General features: G+C 45.3%; 1 protein-coding gene across 2 annotated transcripts in view; it reads left to right on the forward strand.

Annotated features, from left to right (window-relative positions):
- TBC1D22B (TBC1 domain family member 22B) overlaps positions 1–20,047 on the forward strand; it is a 74,476-nt gene that overhangs the window by 15,220 nt on the left and 39,209 nt on the right. The window contains exons 2-8 of one of the 2 annotated variants that reach the window (XM_070777898.1): positions 252–308; positions 8,351–8,399; positions 11,282–11,589; positions 13,832–14,011; positions 14,561–14,631; positions 15,996–16,124; positions 17,718–17,783. In XM_070777898.1, coding sequence (XP_070633999.1) covers positions 266–308; positions 8,351–8,399; positions 11,282–11,589; positions 13,832–14,011; positions 14,561–14,631; positions 15,996–16,124; positions 17,718–17,783 — 846 coding nt within the window. In that variant the 5' untranslated portion in view covers positions 252–265. The remainder of the gene's footprint in view (positions 1–251; positions 309–8,350; positions 8,400–11,281; positions 11,590–13,831; positions 14,012–14,560; positions 14,632–15,995; positions 16,125–17,717; positions 17,784–20,047) is intronic. The other variant, XM_019986158.2, reaches the window with a different exon arrangement.

Here is a 20,047-nt window from a genome sequence, read left to right on the forward strand (position 1 = left end):
GTAAGCCTTCCCATGCTGCCTGTCCGGATAGGACTTCCGGATAATTGCGTAGGGTGCTGAAACCTCACCAGGGAAGATGATGAACTTTTTTTTTTTAAAGAGTAGGTTGCTGTCCTTTGGCTTGGGCATAGTTGTTCTTGGAGGTCACCTGTTTCTCTCAGTCCCTTCCAACGTTGCGATGCAGGTGGTACTCACCCAATATATCTACCTTCCTGACAACTCGTGTCTTCCTTTTTTTTTCTCGCTTTTAGCATCCAGCCTGTGTATGGAGCACAGCACCCTCCTCTGGACCCTCGGCTCACCAAAAAGTAAGTCAAGATATTTTTCCTCTCATGCATGTACTTCTTCTTAAACGCGTGGAACCCTTCCCTACTTTGTAGAAGTGACAGTTTCTGCTTTGACCTTTTCTAGCTTCTCCCCTGTTCTGTTTTGGATCAGAAGATGAACAGTCTTCTTACTTCTAAGCAGTCTGTTACTAAGTGTAAAATTAAGTTACATCAGAGATCTTTTTCTTACATTGGAAGGTAGTTTATATAGGGTTTGTCTCTGTTCTATGAGAAGGTCTTTATTTGGTAAATATTGTCCTAAAATTGGCTGACTGATGATCTTCTGGCTTCTGGAGACCATGCTTCTAAAGATATAAATAGATAGATAGGTAGACCTCCCCTCTTCCTTCCTTACTTTCTGAGAACCGGGGCAAATAGAACTTAACTATGGAGCTGGCATTCTTCAGGTCCTTTTTCTCTTTGACACTTTGACACACTCAAGGAAACCCAGCCAGACGGTGGAGTTAAAAGATCCCTAGAGGCTATTTCTTCTAGTAAAATTCTAATTATTTTCAAACACAGAAGAGCCCTAGTTAAATCCCAGATGTGTGGGTGTGTATTCATACCCCCAATTATCACTTTATCCCACCTTTCTCTCATAGGCCATCGTTCAGTCACAATAAGTTTAAACGATGGGTCATCTTCTCACGTGTTCTAAGAACTTTGGCCTCTTTTTGCAGGTTTAATCTTAGAGGCTTACCTCTAGGAAAGCTGTTGTTCATAGTGAAAGCTGAATGATTTAAGAGGTACAAGAGACCTAGATTTCATCCTTCTGGGGCCTGTGTCATAATAGCCACCCTGTCTTCCTTCATAGTCAGTGGGGAAGTAAAGAGAATATACATTAAAGTATTTTGAATACCTAGAAAAATACCTTACAAATATGCATTATCAATATTTTAATATTCTTTTAATAACTTAACTGAATGTGTGGTGAACTTTTCTCTAATTCCACCAACCCATCCTTTTTTCAATTTGGCCAATATGTAGAAGGTATAGTCTTCTGAAATACTGTGAAGCATGACTGCTGTTCATTTCTGTAAAATGCAATTTTGCTTTGTCTTTTTAATCAGAAATTGCCAGTGTAAGCTCTCTGAGGGCTGGGACTTTGTTTGGTTCACCAGTGTGCCTTAACACCTGCTTTTGTTCACCAATGTGCCTTAACACGCAGACAAGCAGAAAAGAAAATTCAGTAAATGTTACTATAAAATGTTTATTGCCCTTATTTTAGGTCCTAAGTTACTAAGTAAATATTTTTGGAAAGAAGGAATGAAATCCCTCCATTTACTTAGTAGATTTTTCTTCAGTGTTTCTTAGTATGTATCTTGTATTAGATCTTCTCACGGGGATACATGTTTTCTGTGCTATTTGTGTAATATTTCCATTAAGTATGATGGGTTCTATTTCCCAGTTTTACTCACAGTGGACTGTCTGGTTTGTTGGCCAGTGGGGCAGGCATTGTTAATTACCTACACAGCTGCCTTCCTGGCCCCTGCTTCTTCCTTGCTCAAGACCATAGATTCATTCAGCTCTTGAACAGGCAACAGTGTACTTAGAGTACGCATCTGGGTTAGTTTAAGCCTTTTATAATAATTCCTTGGTAATACCAGTGACTAATCTGTGATGGGCTCATCTCATTGGTTCTGGCCAGTGAGCTGTAAAAGAAAAGTCTAAAGGAGGGTTTTTAGCAGGATTTTCTTTTCCAATCAGTAAGAGATGATTTTGTGAAGAAAGCCACTTTCTGCCTCCACTCACATTTCCTACTTTTGCATGTGTTAATGTGAAAATAAGGTGCCAAAAACTGTTAACAGTTAACTTGTAACCTGAGGGAAAGACAAGAGAATTGCAGAGACACCAGCTCAGTACCTTGACGTCACAGTCTTTACAATTTAAGTGTCAGAGTTGAGTATTCTGTTCCTTTTAGCCAATTCTGTTCACAGCCAGGATTTGTCCGTGTTTGTAGGGCAGTGGGATGTACTATCCTGTTTTATGTTTGGTTCAGAGTCACCATACCTTGCCTGCACCTGTCATCAGCTGAGTTTTCCTTGAATCTGTATTTAGGATGGGTCTTAAAATATCACCATATCCCAAACTGCAAAGGCAAACTTTATACACTCTTGTTTTGCACCTGCTAACAATATAAAACCATGAGTGTTTCCACGGGTCATTCAGCAGAATTGCATTCATGCGACCAGTAGAAGTAGTTATTTAGCTCTGTGATTGGGGAGGAATATAATTGTCGCCGAATACACTGCGTCCCCTTTTTTGTGTGCGCACACGGTGGTTTGGTGTTAGCACTCTGCAGTAAGGGACAACATGTAGGTCTGCACTGGACCATTTTACAATTCCAGATTGTTACTATAAAACATTTATTGCCCTTATTTTAGTACCTTTGTTGGGACATTTTTATTACTTCCTCTGATACATGATTATCGTTCCACTTTAGGCCATTAATTACTGAGTGGTTAATCCTCATCACAGCAGAAGCCTTTACGTTGGATCTTCAATCATCTAAACTGCACAAGCACAACCAGTTATTCCCCGTCTGTGTATATTGACTTCCATTTGCCAAATTATTGCCATTAGTGATAATACTGCCTGCAATAATTTTTATTGCTCAGATAAAACTAGTCTTACCGCAGAGTGGCCCCATTGGCCACCTGGTGGTATGACAGGCTTCTAAATTTATTGTTTTCTGAATTGATATCCTAGTTCTGAGTTAGAATCCTAGTTCAAGCGAAGCCCCTCTAGTTATTGATATGACTGGGTTTACCGAATTCCCCACTTGCTTACATCCCTTCAGTTCAGTTCAGTCGCTCAGTCGTGTCCGACTCTTTGCGACCCCATGAATTGCAGCACGCCAGGCCTCCCTGTCCATCACCAACTCCCGGAGTTCACCCAGACTCACATCCATCGAGTCAGTGATGCCATCCAGCCATCTCATGCTCTGTCGTCCCCTTCTCCTCCTGCCCCCAATCCCTCCCAGCATCAGAGTCTTTTCCAATGAGTCAACTCTTTGCATCAGGTGGCCAAAGTACTGGAGTTTCAGCTTTAGCATCATTCCCTCCAAAGACATCCCAGGGCTGATCTCCTTCAGAATGGACCGGTTGGACCTCCTTGCAGTCCAAGGGACTCTCAAGAGTCTTCTCCAACACCACACTTCAAAAGCATCAATTCTTCGGTGCTCAGCCTTCACAGTCCAATTCTCATATCCATACATCACCACAGGAAAAACCATAGCCTTAACTAGACGGACCTTTGTTGGCAAAGTAATGTCTCTGCTTTTGAATATGCTATCTAGGTTGGTCATAACTTTGCTTTCAAGGAGTAAGCATCTTTTAATTTCATGGCTATAGTCACCATCTGCAGTGATTTTGGAGCCCAAAAACAAAGTCTGACACTGTTTCCACTGTTTCCCCATCTATTTGCCATGAAGTGATGGGACCAGATGCCATGATCTTCGTTTTCTGAATGTTGAGCTTTAAGCCAACTTTTTCACTCTCCACTTTCATTTTCATCAAGAGGCTTTTGAGTTCCTCTTCACTTTCTGCCATAAGGGTGGTGTCATCTGCATATCTGAGGTTATTGATATTTCTCCCAGCAATCTTGATTCCGGCTTGTGTTTCTTCCAGTCCAGTGTTTCTCATAATGTACTCTGTATATAAGTTAAATAAGCAGGGTGACAATATACAACCTTGACGTACTCCCTTTCCTATTTGGAACCAGTCTGTTGTTCCATGTCCAGTTCTAACTCTTGCTTCCTGACCTGCATACAGATTTCTCAAGAGGCAGGTCAGGTGGTCTGGTATTCCCATCTCTTTCAGAATTTTCCACAGTTTATTGTGATCCACACAGTCAAAGGCTTTGGCATAGTCAATAAAGCAGAAATAGATGCTTTTCTGGAACTCTCTTGCTTTTTTCATGATCCAGCGGATGTTGGCAATTTGATCTCTGGTTCCTCTGCCTTTTCTAAAACCAGCTTGAACATCAGGAAGTTCACGGTTCACGTATTGCTGAAGCCTGGCTTGGAGAATTCTGAGCATTACTTTACTAGCGTGTGAGATGAGTGCAGTTGTGTGGTAGTTTGAGCATTCTTTGGCATTGCCTTTCTTTGGGATTGGAATGAAAACTGACCTTTTCCAGTCTTGTGGCCACTGCTGAGTTTTCCAAATTTGCTGGCATATCGAGTGCAGCACTTTCACAGCATCATCCTTCAGGATTTGAAACAGCTCAACTGGAATTCCATCACCTCCACTAGCTTTGTTCTTAGTGATGCTTTCTAAGGCTCACTTGACTTCACATTCCAGGATGTCTGGCTCTAGGTCAGTGATCACACCATCGTGATTATCTGGGTCATGAAGATCTTTTTTGTACAGTTCTTCTGTGTATTCTTGCCATCTCTTCTTAATATCTTCTGCTTCTGTTAGGTCCATACCATTTCTGTCCTTTATCAAGCCCATCTTTGCATGAAATGTTCCCTTGGTATCTCTAATTTTCTTGAAGAGATCTCTAGTCTTTCCCACTCTGTTGTTTTCCTCTATTTCTTTGCATTGATCTCTGAAGAAGGCTTTCTTATCTCTTCTTGCTGTTCTTTGGAACTCTGCATTCAGATGCTTAGATCTTTCCTTTTCTCCTTTGCTTTTCGCTTCTCTTCTTTTCACAGCTATTTGTAAGGCCTCCCCAGACAGCCATTTTGCTTTTTTGCATTTCTTTTCCACCGGGATGGTCTTGATCCCTGTCTCCTGTACAATGTCACGAACCTCATTCCATAGTTCATCAGGCACTCTATCTATCAGATCTAGGCCCTTAAATCTATTTCTCACTTCCACTGTATAATCATAAGGGATTTGATTTAGGTCATACCTGAATGGTCTAGTGGTTTTCCCTACTTTCTTCAATTTAAGTCTGAATTTGGCAATAAGGAGTTCATGATCTGAGCCACAGTCAGCTCCTGGTGTTGTTTTTGCTGACTGTATAGAGCTTCTCCATCTTTGGGTGCAAAGAATATAATCAATCTGATTTCAGCAGTGTCAAATAAATTTTTGTCATATTTCTACTAAGTAAACAGCCATATCAGTAAAAACAGTATAGTGTTAATGCAATCACAGAGTGAGTGATCTTTTGTTTCTTAACCCCTATAACCTGTAGCCACTCTTCTCCAAAATATCCTGTGGTTTGTGTTACCATTTAACAAGCTGCTGCTGCTGCTGCTGCTGCTGCTAAGTCACTTCAGTTGTGCCCGACTCTGTGCGACCCCATAGATGGCAGCTCACCAGGCCCCGCAGTCCCTGGGGTTCTCTAGGCAAGAACACTGGAGTGGGTTGCCATTTCCTTCTGCAATGCATGAAAGTGAAAAGTGAAAGTGAAGTCGCTCAGTCGTGTCCGACTCTAGCGACCCCATGGACTGCAGCCTACCAGGCTCCTCCATCCATGGGATTTTCTAGGCAAAGTACTGGAGTGGGGTGCCATTGCCTTCTCCGATTTAACAAGCTATTAATCATCAAACAACGGAGTTTCTCTTCGTGAGTCAGTCATTATGTATTTGTGAGTTTTGAGTGTCACTTGCACTTCTTGAATCACTTTTTATGCATCACTTACTAACTCCATGATCTTGGGCAAATTACTCAACTTTTCTGACCCTTAGATTCCTCATTTATGAAGTAGAAATAATAAGGCTCCCCTCACAAAGTTGCTGTGAGGATTAAATGAGGTATCTGTGAAAGTGCTTTTTAAGCTATAATGTGGCATACAGCTGTAAAGAGGTGTTTGTATGAGGCCAGTTTGGTTGTAACTTTGGTGTAGTTCTGTTTAAATAATTTTGGTTAAACTTGAAGCCACACTGTGGCATTATTGTGCCTTGGGTTAGTTATAGGTTAAGTTGGGACCATGTTAAAATGAGGCAGCCTATATGCCAGAGGCATTCCCAGCTAGAATCACCTGGATTCACTTTTTACTGTGACTGCTGGGGTCAAAAGGGAAGAGAGACATTTCTCCTCCAAGAGCCACATCCCCAGATGTGGCTTCTTCCCATTCTGGCTACCAACACACACAGCCTGTTTGATGTAGAGGAGAGTCTCCCTACAGAGTTGGGGCTGCTAGCCATGGGCACGTGGAGATTATAGCTGTGGTGCAATGTGCTCAGTTTGCTTGGTAACTCCTCTTCCCAGGCTGCAGATCCTAGTCGGCCTCATCTTGATTCATCTTTTTAACCCGTTCTTCCAGGCAGGTTGGTAAGAAAGTACAGGTAGACCTGGATTTGGGCCCAGACTTCCCTGCCTGCTCATGACCATAGGAAGCCTCAGTTTCCTCATCTGTCTATAGGAATAATAATAATAGTACCTCCATAGGGTAATGAATGAGCATTAGTAAGAAAAATGGGTATGTATAAACAGTAGTACAGAGCCTGGCACCTGGTGAACAGCCAACAAATGTTAACCACCATGTATATAAGGGCTTCCCTGGTGGCTCAGTGGTAAAGAATCTGCCTGCCACACGGGTTCGATCCCTGGGTCAGGAAGATCCCCTGGAGAAGGAAATGGCAGCCGACTCCAGTATGCTTGCCTGGGAAATCCCACAGACAGAGGAGCCTGGCAGGTACTGTCCACGGGGTCACAAAAAAGAGTTGGATACAACTTAGAGGCTAAACGACAACAGCAGAACCATGTATGTGTGAATTTACATGATTCCCTGCGGAGAACAATGTTAATAAACGTAGGAAAGCGTCGAAGCCTTGAAACCTTGCCATCGTTGTTGCAGGGTTGTACTCTTTCTGCTCCTCTGAGAGGTATCTCTTCACTGGCACGCTCCTCTTTTTTTGTTTGTTTTTGGCTGTGCCACGTGACTGGCAGGATCTTACTTCCCCAACTGGGAGTGAACCCGAGCCCCTGTGGTGGAAGCACAGCGTCCTAACCCCCGGACCACCAAGGAATTCCCTCCTCTTTCATTCTTGAGAGCGGTTCTTACAACCTTCTTCTGTCCTCAGACTCCTTCCCCTATAGGTGATGCCAACCCCTTCCTCCGTGAAGGTCTCTTTCCTAAGGACAGAGCTGACTTCTTTAACTGGCTGATGACTTTGAGTTTGGGCTTTTGTGAGGTAGGTATCTCTAATTTCTAGCAGACTGTAAATGGACAGCTTGGACTCTCTCGTGTCTTCTCACCACAGGGAAAGGCAGCCTTTCCTCCCTTTTCTCCTCTCCATTGTGTTGGAGTATTTCTTTCCAATGTCTATTTGCAAAGTGTTCATCTGAATAATTCCAATTCTTATTCTAGTTTACTTATTTTGAACCTTCATCTGCTTCAAAAATATAATGAAATACTTTAAATGCATAAAAAGGTTAATGGAAAAAGATAACAAACACTCATGTACCCACCACTCAGCTAATTTACCTTCTTCACTTGTATAGAAAGCTCAGCGTCTGTCAGAACCCAGTGCTCAGCGTGACCCATCTCTTGGTGCCATGTTTTAATCCGTTCCAGCGTCTCCCTATTGCTTTACCCAGTGTTAGACTAACCGTATCCAGTCAGTTCTTTGACTTGAATCAAAATTCAGCTTGATTTTGAGCCTCTTGATTCATGGTTATTTAAAGGATTCTTTTTGGCCCATGCAGAGCAGCTTTTGGGATCTTAGTTCCCTAACAGAGATTAGACGTGGGCCCACAGCAGTGAACGTGCCAAGTCCTAACCACTGGACCGCCAGGGAATTCCCTAAAGAATTCTTTTTTTTTTTTTAGATTTTAGTCATTTATTAACACCAAAAGCATCTTGTATTGGGGTAGAGCTAGTTAACAATGCTGTGTTAGTTTCAGGTGAACAATGCAGGGACTCAGCCATACATCCCTAAAGAATCCTTAAGACTTCAAGAGGGTATTTAGAAAACACCAACCAGGAGAAAAACAAATAATAACCTCGCCCTCCCAAGCACTTCATATCACTGTTGAATTTGTCATGCTCAGTCTTGAGGTTCGCGTGGTCTCCAAGGAGGAAGACAACAGCCTTCTGTGCTTTTTTCCATTCTTTTTTGATGGCAGCTCTTTCTGACACATCTGCCTGTTTGGTCTTGACAGCGGACGCTCTGAGGTGAGTACTGCAGGCTGTGGATCTGGGTTCCCTTTCACAGAGAAGCTGTCATAGTGACGAGTCCAGAACGTACAGCCTCAGAGGGTCTATAGAGGAGTAATTTGCCTCTCGGTGGATTTCTGATGAGCAGATTTTTGTGCTGCATTGCCGCAGTTTTATTTTTTTTTTTCAGTAGGTTTAGAAGTACTCTTTCTTTGGGGATTGACAAGAGCCAACAAAACAACCTTTTCCAGTGATTAATAAAAATAATATGCTCATTGTAGAAAACATGAATAATTCAGAGAAGTATAAAAATTAAGTGTCAACTATCATTCCAGAGCCCAGAGATAAGCAGTGTTAACATTTTTGATGTGTTTTCTTCCTGGTCTTTTCTGTGCACATACTTTTTAAGAAATACAGAGATCATAAAAAATACATAATTTTCGTTCAATTTTCACTTTATTGAGATCACTTTCTAGTGTTATTAAATAGCCTTCACGATGTGATTTTCGGTGGCATCTGGTGGCTGAACTGTAGTATATTTCATCATTTGTAATTTCTAGATGTTTATGTTTGCAGTTTTTAACCAAAATGCATAATACCATTATAGACTGTTTCAGATCACCTTTGTTTGACTCTGATTCTTTTTTTTTCAAACTTTAAACTTTTTATTTTGATTTGGAGTACAGCTGATTAACAGTGTTGTGAGAGTTTCAGGTGAACAGCAGAGGGACTCAGCCATCACATACACCTATCCATTCTCCCGCAAACCCCAGCTCCCATCCAGGCTGACGCATAACTCTGAGCAGAGTTCCATATGCTACACAATAGGTCCTTGTCTGATTATTTTCTTATGGTCAGAGGTTATGAGTCATTTTAAGGCTGATGGGATGTGTATCGCTAGGTTGTTTTCTGAAAGGTGGTGCGACATACACCCCCACCTGTGCTATTAGAGAGCTGGTCTCACTATACCTGGGTCAGCACCGAGAGGATACGTCCTTGAATCTTTGCTAATTTAGTGGGTGGAAAATGGTTTCTCGTTTCCATCACGTTTGAGCTGTTACATCGTGTAATCTCATGTTATCTCTTGCATCTCATGTGATGCGTTTTCCTTTACTCTGTGAGGCTAGTGTTTGAAAATATGCCTGTCATATCTTACTCCTTTTTTGGTGTTAATAATAGGGTCATTCCGATGAGCTGTGTGAGTTACCAGTCTTTCTTTATCAATGCTAACAATAGTTATCTTTCAGAATGACTGTTGGACATATCTTGGGAGGTGTCATAGGTATTAGACCAGCCCATAAAGGGAAGAATATCTCTTGGAAATGGGGGACTTCAGCTCTTCTGGCAGAGCCTGGTTTTTAGACTAGAGTTGCCCTGCCTTGCCAAGGGAAATAGTGAGGCATTTTAATGATGTCGCATTCCAGTCCTCAGGTGTAAATTTACTTGAGGCTGTATTCTTTGATTCCCTACTTGGGGTATGAAGGATGTTAGATAAGACTCAGTTATAGAAACATCCCAACCACACAGTCCCCTGGAACCAGAATAAGGGCCACCAGACCGTAAGAGATTCACAGAAAGAAGAAAACTTCAGGGGGACTTCCCTGGCGGTTCAGTGGTTAAGACTCCATGCTTCCACTGCAGGGGGCGTGGGTTCAGTTCCTGGTTGGGAAACTAAGATCCTGCATGCTTCATGGCACAGCCAAAAAAAGAGGAAACATTCAGGAAAGTTAGAATGGTCTACCTGGCTCTCAACAAGTTAATTGAGTATTTCCCAAACTCAAGTCATGTACCGTCTTCACGACTTTTTTGTAATACTTTATACTATTATTAAATGCACTTGAAAAAATAAACTTATGTACTCAATTAGATTTACTTTTAAAATAAATCTCACTAGTTCTGTAAGTGGAAAACCAGTATCATTTGCCCAAAATAGAAAATAACCTTAGAAATACAGTGAAACACAAAACAGTCTCATTAATTACATTCTAAGCCAGATCTTCTTGCTTACAAAATGTTGAACCTGAGGCTGCCCTCACTTTGTTAAAAAATAATCCTAAAGACAGAGTGGCGTCAAACTCAGATCCCTCCTCAAAGGCAGCAGGACTTTAACAGAATAAAAAGAGAACAACTTGTTCATTTTGAAACTCAGTGTTTAATAATAATACACGTGGGCTACCTAAAACCATCTCCTGTTCTACCAGTAGTTGGTGTCCTGCTCTAGAAGATATTTTAGGATATGGTGCTATAACAGATTAACTCTGAAATCTCAGTGGATTGACACAACAGATGCTTATTTCTCACTCGTGCTTCCAGACCAAGTGAGGGTAAAGCGGGTGTGGAAGGCAGGCTCTGCTCCACATAGTCACTCTGTCATCCAGGCTGAAGGAGATGCCACCACCTGGAGCCTCGCCAGTTATCACGGCAGAACAAGGCTTACAGAGAACTCATACGTAGGACTTCCATGATGGTTCATTGCACTTCCATTGCAGGAGGCACAGGTTCGATCCTTGGCGGGGGAAGTTTTGCATGCCACATTGTTTGGCAAAAAAAAAAAAGGGAGAACTCACACTTGTTCCTTACACTTTGTCTCAGAAGGGACGGCCTCACTTCTCTCCTCAGCCCATTGGCCAGAACCAGTAGCCTCACCTAAGTGCAGGGGCTGGGATGTACAGAGGAGCACGTGGAATGTTTGGAAAGTGATTCTGTCTTTGTTTTATCTGGTACTGCAGCATAATGCTGGTCTAGACGCTTCTAGATAAGGAATGGATGTGGATATTTTTTATTTGAAGAGGGTAATGATTGTGTATGAGATAATTTGTAATACTATTAATAATCTGTTAAGAGAAAGTGGTCGGATATGTCAGACTGTTCCTTGGTTAACAGTGTCTCCTTTCTTAAAGCTTCATTAAAGAACGGTCAAAAGTCAGCACGGTTCCTCTGAAAAATAAGAAGGCCTCCAGTTTTCACGAGTTTGCCCGGAACACCAGTGATGCTTGGGACATTGGTGATGACGAGGAAGAGGACTTTTCATCCCCTGCTTTCCAAACTCTGAACTCAAAAGTTGCTCTGGCGACCGCTGCCCAAGTGCTGGAAAACCACAGCAAGCTGAGGGTGAAACCAGAACGGTCCCAGTCAACGACATCGGATGTACCTGCCAGCTACAAGGTCATAAAGTCCAGCAGTGACGCCCAGCTGTCCAGAAATTCCAGTAAGTCTGTCCAGCTTCCCGCCATAGGCTCAGCCTTTTCAGCAGAGCGCACTTTAAATAAAAACAGGTTCTGGGGGGGCATCCCTTAGATCGTCCACTGGATGATAAATAAGTGAGCTGGAGCCTGAGGGTCCTCAGAGGGCCTCACTGGTCAGGAGCTGTGCTTGCTTCTCCCGCCTGGATAGCTGCCTGGCCCTGGGACCCGGGGCTTCACATCTGACACCCCTGTGTTGCCTGCCCTTCTCTCCTTCCTTTCCCTGTGCTGGGGTCCAGAACACTTATGGTGTGGTTGCTTCACATTTCTTTGGACCTGGTCAAGTTGAAGTGTGTTGACGAAATGTAGTTGAAGTTGTTAGTGGCTGAATTTCAAACATGTTTGGTACCGTTCCTCCGTTCTGGGGAAGAGCCCCTAGCAGCAGGTCGTCTCTCTGCTGTTCCTCAGAAACAGAGTCCCTGTGTCACAGCTCCCTGCCTGCCAGGTTTGGGTGGGGCGGGAGGAGATCCCACCTTCTTTTCAGGAAACTGGCACCAGTAACCGGTTGAGATGATGGTGGTTTTATGAGATGCTTGGAGACACCTTAGTGTACTCTTTTTAGTATCCATTGCTATGTCTAATGTTGTCCTAAAGTGTTTTATGGGAGTCAGTCGTTCTGAGCTGGAGGGGGAAGCACCCTCCTGCTGGTGAGAGTTAAATCAGCTGACTGTGGTAAAGGGTGAAAAGGAAGTGGAATGTCAGAGCCCTGGTCCGTGTCCTGGCTCCTGTTCTCAGAGAACAACTTTTACAGTTTCAGACAAGGATGTGCTTTGGCAATGAGGCTGTAAGGCCTGGAAAATCATTTCACGGTCACTTCACATCTCTGATTTGGGCCCCAGTGACGCGCCCAGACAGGCATTCAGTGCCCACTGGCCAGGTGACCACAGCTCCTGGCTGTGGAAAGTGTCTTCACGTGAGACTGAGGGTCTCCGGAGGGTCCCACTGCGAGGGGAAGGCCCCACCACGATCCCTGACGAGCTGCCCCTGTGCAGCCAGGACCACCCAGAGCACTCCCGTTACGGGGTTCCCTCCTGTGAGCGTCGGTCAGCCAGTCACTTGATAACCGGAAGCTGCCTTCAGTCTCAGCTCTGTAGCGGCGTGTGGTCTGCATTTTCTCAGCCCCATGTCGCACTAGGCATCCAGACCAAGTACCCTGTGGCCGTTGAGTCTGTAAACCTCCTAGTGGTGGTTGGTGAGGATTCCCTGTTTAATTCTTGTTGTGCTGACTACTTGTTAAGGCCCAAATATGTAAAGAATGTGAAACAGTCATGAAAGGATGGTCAGAATTTAAAACTGAGTTTTGTTTGGGGGAGTAAAATAAATAAGGGTTTTGGCATCTGACAGACCCAAGATAACTCAGCTCTCCCTTGCAAATTACTTGATCTCTCTGAGCTATAGTTCCCTCAAAATCGTGGTAAATTCCTGCTGTAGTATGTTGTAAGGGTCAAATGAGAGGATGTAGGTAACTGTGACCAGCTCAGTGCCTTAGTGAGCAGTCAGTGAATGTTAGCACTCTCCTGCTCACTTCTCCTAGCCACCATCTTGTTCAGAAGTGTCTAGAACCAGACATAGAGTTCAGCTTGAGTCCGTGTGCCTGTTATTTCAGTCATATCCCGGCAGAACTAAAAGCCGGTTCATTTTGGTGAGAAATGTCGAAGCACAGAGGACCCGCCTTAGGTCAGAGCCTCTCACGTGTGAGCCAAAAACAGGTGAAAGTTGTACAAGGGGTACTGACCCTCTTAGCCCTCGGGGCAGCCGGCTGGGGCCTGGGGCTTTGGGAGAGCAGCCATCACCTTTTTTTTCGTGATGTGCTTTTACAGTGTCATTTTCCATGTGCTCTGAGACGAGGAAAGGGAAGGCAAATACTGCCTTTGACTACGTTGCCCCCAAACTCACTATTAGACACCCAAGAAAAGTTCCAGGTTGGGATAAAAAGAAAACAATAGATTTTTCCCATGAAGTCACAAAAAATTTGTCAGATTTGCTGCAGTAGCTGGAGTCTCTGCGCAGAAGGTGCCTTGGTATGTATGATAAACACACAGCCCTTCCCCTGAGCGAACGGAGGGCAGCTGGGTGGTGGCCCTGCTCTGGGCGACCTGGCAGCCGCGGCTCTGGAGGAGCCCCGTGCCCAGCAGTCAGGTCTAAGGTGTCTCTGGATCTGCGCTCGTCACACAGCCTGTCCTCTTTCTCTTTCAAACGACCCCTCAGGTGACTCATGCCTGAGGAACCCGCTCCACAAACAGCAGTCACTCCCTCTCCGACCCGTCATCCCGCTCGTCGCCCGCATCTCAGACCAGAACGCTTCTGGGGCACCCCCGATGACCGTCCGGGAGAAAACCCGCCTGGAAAAGTTCCGTCAGCTTCTCTCCAGCCACAACACCGACCTGGGTGAGTCAACCCCGCCTGCCCTCGTGAGCCCCGGGCAAGCTCGGACCTCTCAGTGACTGGAATTCTCAGAGACCCGGAAGCTATTGCTCTTTATTCTTCCTTCTTTTACTTTTCCAGCATCTCCTGATCTGGTGCCCATTGAAGTGACACGCAGGTATCGCAGTCAGAATACATTAACTAGAAATCAGGGGCCAAATTAGGCGGGACTGGACTCCGTGGCCTGTAGAGCCTAGCGCACCCATTCTGGCTTCGGTCTCCTCTACCTCCAGGCGATTCCTCCTGAAATCCACACTTCCTGGTCTTCCTCCCCCCTCTAACTCTAATCTCTGAGCTGACTGGATCACTGCTGCAGAGCTATGACCTTGGCTGCTCAGGGCTGTTGTTTTGGGCTTTTCACCCGCGCTTGTCGGTAGCTGGCGGTGGTGGTGGCAGTGGCGATGGCGGTCATCCTCCTGAAACGCTGGGGGGCACCAGGCAGTGCTGGCTGAGGCTCGTTTCTGGGCACCCACGGGAAGGGCTAAGTCCAACCACACCTTCATCTTTTTGCAGATGAACTGAGGAAGTGTAGCTGGCCGGGGGTTCCCAGGGAGGTTCGGCCTGTAACCTGGAGACTCCTGTCGGTGAGTTCTGCCCTCTGGGTAGAGAAGTGCAAGCCTCACACAGCGCCCCCCTTCCTGCGGTGGCTGGTCTGGGCACATCAGTCTTGCCCCGTAGACTTCTCTGGTCCTACCTGATATGGGACTGAAGTCCTGTCTCTGCATAAAGAATCACATCCTTGAGAGTTTGTTCCACTCGTGTAGAAGAGCTTAGGTTTGTGTGGATAGTCCCGATCGCGCCTTCTCAGCACTGAGGAGGAGTACAGTGAGGCTGGGTGAGCCATCTCTCCTGTGGCAGGTCCCACTTTCCCTGTGCTTCCCTCCTTTCTCAGTAGTAATGACTAAGGGGGTTTAAACCCACTTCCCAACCGTGAAGAGTTGATAAACGGGCCTCCCTCAGAAGCCTGCACTCGTCCCACATTCACTAAGTCATGGAGCCCTGTGCCAGCCACTGTGGTAGGAACACTTTGATCTCCTGAGCCCGTAAAATCCATTCATTCATAAGGATTTATTGAGGGCAAGCTGTTTACCGGGCACGATGCCAGGTGCTGTGAGGATGCACAGAGGTGGGCCCGGCACAGCTCCGGCTCACCAGGCACTTGCTCGCTCTGTGGACGTGTCCCTTCCCTGCCTGCGAGAGAACAACTCTTGCTCCTAATCGGCCCCCACCCCCAACTCTCGTAGCCGTGGAGTCACTGCCCCTGCTCCTTCTAAGAAGTCCAAATGCTATTAGAAGTAGCTGCAGTGAGAATGGAAGGGGAACAAGAGATGTCAGAATTGAGAGTGGGATCTAGATCAGGGGTGGCCCGGAGCTGGAGCCAGGAGCGAGGGGCTGCTGCCAGAAGTTCTATGTCTGGACGTTGCAGCTGCTGGGTCACAGATTCCATTCAGCCTCCTAAGCTGGTAATTCTCAACATCACTGCGGGAAAGAATTACGTAACTAGCACAGGCTCACACGGCACGCCACTGAGATGCGCCGTGGAGGCAGCCACCTCTCCGTGACCCTGGGAAGGATTGCCTCGCACACACGCAGCCCCAGGAGTCCTGACTTGGGTCCAGTTCCCTCCCACTGACCTACATTCGCTGCTCTACTGTGCCAACCTCAGAGCTCTGCAGTGCTTCCCAGCAGGACCCACGCCCAGCGTTGCAGGAATACATAACCCCGAGAAACCCGGCTGGGCTTCCCATCTACCCACACATGCATCTCATTGAATGAGGACAGGGCAAACCCTGGGTGGCCAAAACCAAAAAGGGATTTACCCTTGTCCTCTTGGCAGCTTTCTTTCCCTTCCTTTGAAAGTTTCAAAGCCACTGTTCAGGCTAAAATAAAAGTTAAGGATTCATCCAGCCAGTGCCTGTCCCCATCTGACAAGTGGTCCTGTCTACAGGGTTATCTCCCAGCAAACACTGAGAGGAGGAAGTTGACCTTGCAGCGGAAGCGGGAGGAGTATTTTGGCTTCATTGAACAGTATTATGACTCTCGAAATGAGGAACATCACCAGGATACCTACAGACAGGTACGTCATCACCTGCTGCCCTTTTGCCCACTAGTCATAATCTTCAGGTGCGGCTCCTGGAAGTGCTCTCGGGGTACAGGTTTGCCACATCTTCAGGCTACAGTGGTTAGGAATTAAATTTATTCCCAGAACTACATCCTCTCTTTCTAATTCAGTAGCTCTGATTTTAGCCTTCTTTTTTTTTTTTTTTTTTGGTCTGTGCTATACGGCATGTGAGATCTTAGTCCTCCAACCAGGAATCAAACCCATGCAGCGGAAGCATGGAGTCTTAACCATTGGACCACCATGGAAGTCCCTAGACATTTTCAGTAGATAGATTTTGGGGAGTCCCTGGTCAGTAGCAGTGCTTCTTGGACTTTAATATGCATAGAAATCACCTAGGATTTTGATAAAATTCTAACTTGGGATTATGGTAAAATGCAGATTCTCATTCAGGACACCTGGGGTGAGCCCTTGGCTTCCAGTGAGCTCCCAGGCGATGCCAGCGCCGCTGGTCCACAGACAGCCCTTGCGAATAGTCAGGGTGGTGGGACACAAGATGAAGAATGAGTTCGCTGAGTGAGTCCACCCCTCTGGCCTGTGACATCAGTGTGTCCTTCTGACAGCTGCAGTGTCTCTTTGGCTTGTGTGTCTGTCTGTTGGAGCCATAGCCATCAGCAGCCTTAGCCAGGAGAGCCCTGCCATCGCCCATAGCAGTCCACACCGCCTGTGGAAAGGTGGAAGGTGTGAAAAGGAGCCTGATGGTTGCAGAGGGGAAGATACTGGGTGCGCGCAGCTGTCTACAACAGGCCCCAAGAGCAGAAGTAGCCTCAGCTGCTCCTGAGACAGTCCTTAGGGTTGTTGCTGTCGTTTAGTCCCTCAGTCGTGTCCCCGACTCTTCATGACTCCATGGACTGTAGCCCAACAGGCTCCTCTGTCCATGGGATTTTCCAGGCGAGGATACTGGAGTGAGTTGCCATCTCCTTCTCCAGGAGATCTTCCCAACCCAGGAATTGAACTCATGTCTCCTGCATTGGCAGGCAGGTTCTTTACCTGCTAAGCCACCAGGGAAGCCTTGTGGGTTACTAGACATCGGTAAATCCCAAGGCCAAAACCAGTCATTGTGACGTCTTTGGTAACAGAAACCAGAACTCTCAGTGCCAGGCATTCAGCACCAGCTCCCTCTGGTTCCCTCTCCTGGTACAGTTTTGGAGCTTTCCAAGCTCTTTTAGTTCTTACGGACTGTTGAGGATTAAGAATCTGAAAGAGGCATACACATTTTGATCCTACCTGTTAAATTTAAGTACAGGCCCAGAGTAAAACAGATGGCAGACAATAGGGAAAAGCAGCTGGTTCTGCTAAGTTGTGAAGCCTGTTGCTGTTTGGTGTTAAGTGGTTTGTTCAGGGAGGTTTCATTACTGTTCAGTTAGCTGTTGCTGTCATGGGAATGTATTCCACATGGACAGGTAGGTTTCTAAAGCCTTCTAAAGTTCTTCCTAAAGATAAAATTTGACTCTCATTCTCACTCCCTTTGATTCCCAGATCCTAAGAAAATAACTTCTCAAAAGAACGAACTGGCATTTGTGTTTTTGGATAACGGCTTCTCTTTTTCAGATTCACATTGACATTCCAAGGACGAATCCTCTCATTCCATTGTTCCAGCAGCCTCTTGTACAGGAGGTGAGAGAATTGCTTAACACTGTTGGCCCTCCCCCAACCCCCACACACCTCTGCGGCACTGTCCGTGTGGGTGAGTGCTTGCCCCCGCCTCCAACTTCGGGCAGGTTTATGGCTAATCATGATGGTACCTTGTGTTCGCAGATGGAGCTTTGGTTTTTCAGAGCACTTTCTTGTGGGTTCTCATTCAATCCTCGTAACAAACCTGTGGGTTGAGTAGTGCTTTGAGGGGTTAAGGGACTTGCCCAGACTCAGAGTCCATCTGGTGACTGAATGAAGACTGGAAGCTGCTAGAATTCCTAGTCCTGTGTTTGCTGTACTTGATAAAGCTGGGAGTAGTGATTTGTGTGTGTGTGGTAACAATATATAACATAAAATTTACTGTTGTAACCATTTATAAGCATATAGTTCGGTGGCATTAAGTACATTCATATTGTTGTTAAGTCATCACCATCATTCATCTCTACAACACTTTTTCATTTTCCCAAACTGAAGCTATGTACCCATGATGCAATAATTTTCCATTCCCCAGCAGCTGCCATTCTACTTCCTGTGTCTATGAGTTTGAATATTCTCAGTTCAGTTCACTTCAGTTGCTCAGTTGTGTCCAACTCTTTGTGACCCCATGAATCGCAGCATGCCAGGCCTCCCTGTCCATCACCATCTCCCAGAGTTCACTCAAACTCATGTCCATCGAGTCGGTGATGCCATCCAGCCATCTCATCCTCTGTCATCCCCTTTTCCTCCTGCCCCTAATCCCTCCCAGCATCAGAGTCTTTTCCAATGAGTCAGCTCTTCGCATGAGGTAGCCAAAGTACTGGAGTTTCAGCTTTAGCATCATTCCTTCCAAAGAACACCCAGGACTGATCTCCTTTAGGATGGACTGGTTGGATTCCTTGCAGTCCAAGGGACTCTCAAGAGTCTTCTCCAACACCACAGTTCAAAAGCATCAATTCTTCAGCACTCAGCTTTCTTCACAGTCCAACTCTCACATCCATACATGACCACTGGAAAAACCATAGCCTTGACTAGATGGACCTTTGTTGGCAAAGTAATGTCTCTGCTTTTGAATATGCTATCTAGGTTGGTCATAACTTTTCTTCCAAGGAGTAAGCGTCTTTTAATTTCATGGCTGCAGTCACCATCTACAGTGATTTTGGAGCCCCCCAAAATAAAGTCTGACAGTGTTTCCACTGTTTCCCCATCTATTTCCCATGAAGTGATGGGACCAGATGCCATGATCTTCGTTTTCTGAATGTTGAGCTTTAAACCAACTTTTTCCACTCTCCTCTCTAACTTTCATCAAGAGGCTTTTTAGTTCCTCTTCACTTTCTGCCATAAGGGTGGTGTCATCTGCGTATCTGAGGTTATTGATATTTCTCCCAGCAATCTTGATTCCAGCTTGTGCTTCTTCCAGCCCAGTGTTTCTCATGATGTACTCTGCATAGAAGTTAAGTAAGCAGGGTGACAATATATAGCCTTGACGTATTCCTTTTCCTACTTGGAACCAGTCTGTTGTTCCATGGCTAGTTCTAACTCTTGCTTCCTGACCTGCATACAGGTTTCTCAAGAGGCAGGTCAGGTGGTCTGGTATTCCCATCTCTTTCAGAATTTTCCACGGTTTATTGTGATCCACACAGTCAAAGGTTTTGGCATAGTCAATAAAGCAGAAATAGATGTTTTTCTGACTATTCTAGGTATGTCAAATAAATGGCATCACACAGTAATTGTCCCTTTGTGACTGGCTTATTTCACTTAGCATAATACCTTCGAGGTTCGTTCATGTTGTCATAATTTCCTTCCTTTTGAAAACGAACTTCTGTTCCATTATATGTATGTGAGACACTGTTGGTCTGCTGTTTGTCAGCGGCCACTGGGGTTGCTTCTACCTTTTGGGTATTGTGAGCAGTGCTGCTGTGAATGCGGGTGTGCAAGTATCTGAGTCCCTATTTTAAGTTCTTTTCAGATGCATACCCAGAAGGCAAATTAGTAGTGATACGTTGAGACCTAACAGTTCAGCAGTTAGCGAAGCACTTGAAAGGTTTCAGTGGGGCTGTTACGTTTTGACCAAGCAAGAAGTATAAACTCCTCGAGATTAGGGATTTCCTTTACAACTTAATAGTAGCTGGGACTCTGGGTGGAAGTGCTTTTCGAATTACGTTTTCACTCATCCTCATAGTAAAGAATGTGATTTTAAATGCTCAAAATAATTTCTTTTTGACTTTATGTTCACAATTCTGTTTAAATGTAGATGTGTCTAATGACGG

This window comes from Bos indicus, chromosome 23 (genome assembly GCF_029378745.1).
Source record: "Bos indicus isolate NIAB-ARS_2022 breed Sahiwal x Tharparkar chromosome 23, NIAB-ARS_B.indTharparkar_mat_pri_1.0, whole genome shotgun sequence".
Lineage (NCBI taxonomy): Eukaryota > Metazoa > Chordata > Mammalia > Artiodactyla > Bovidae > Bos > Bos indicus.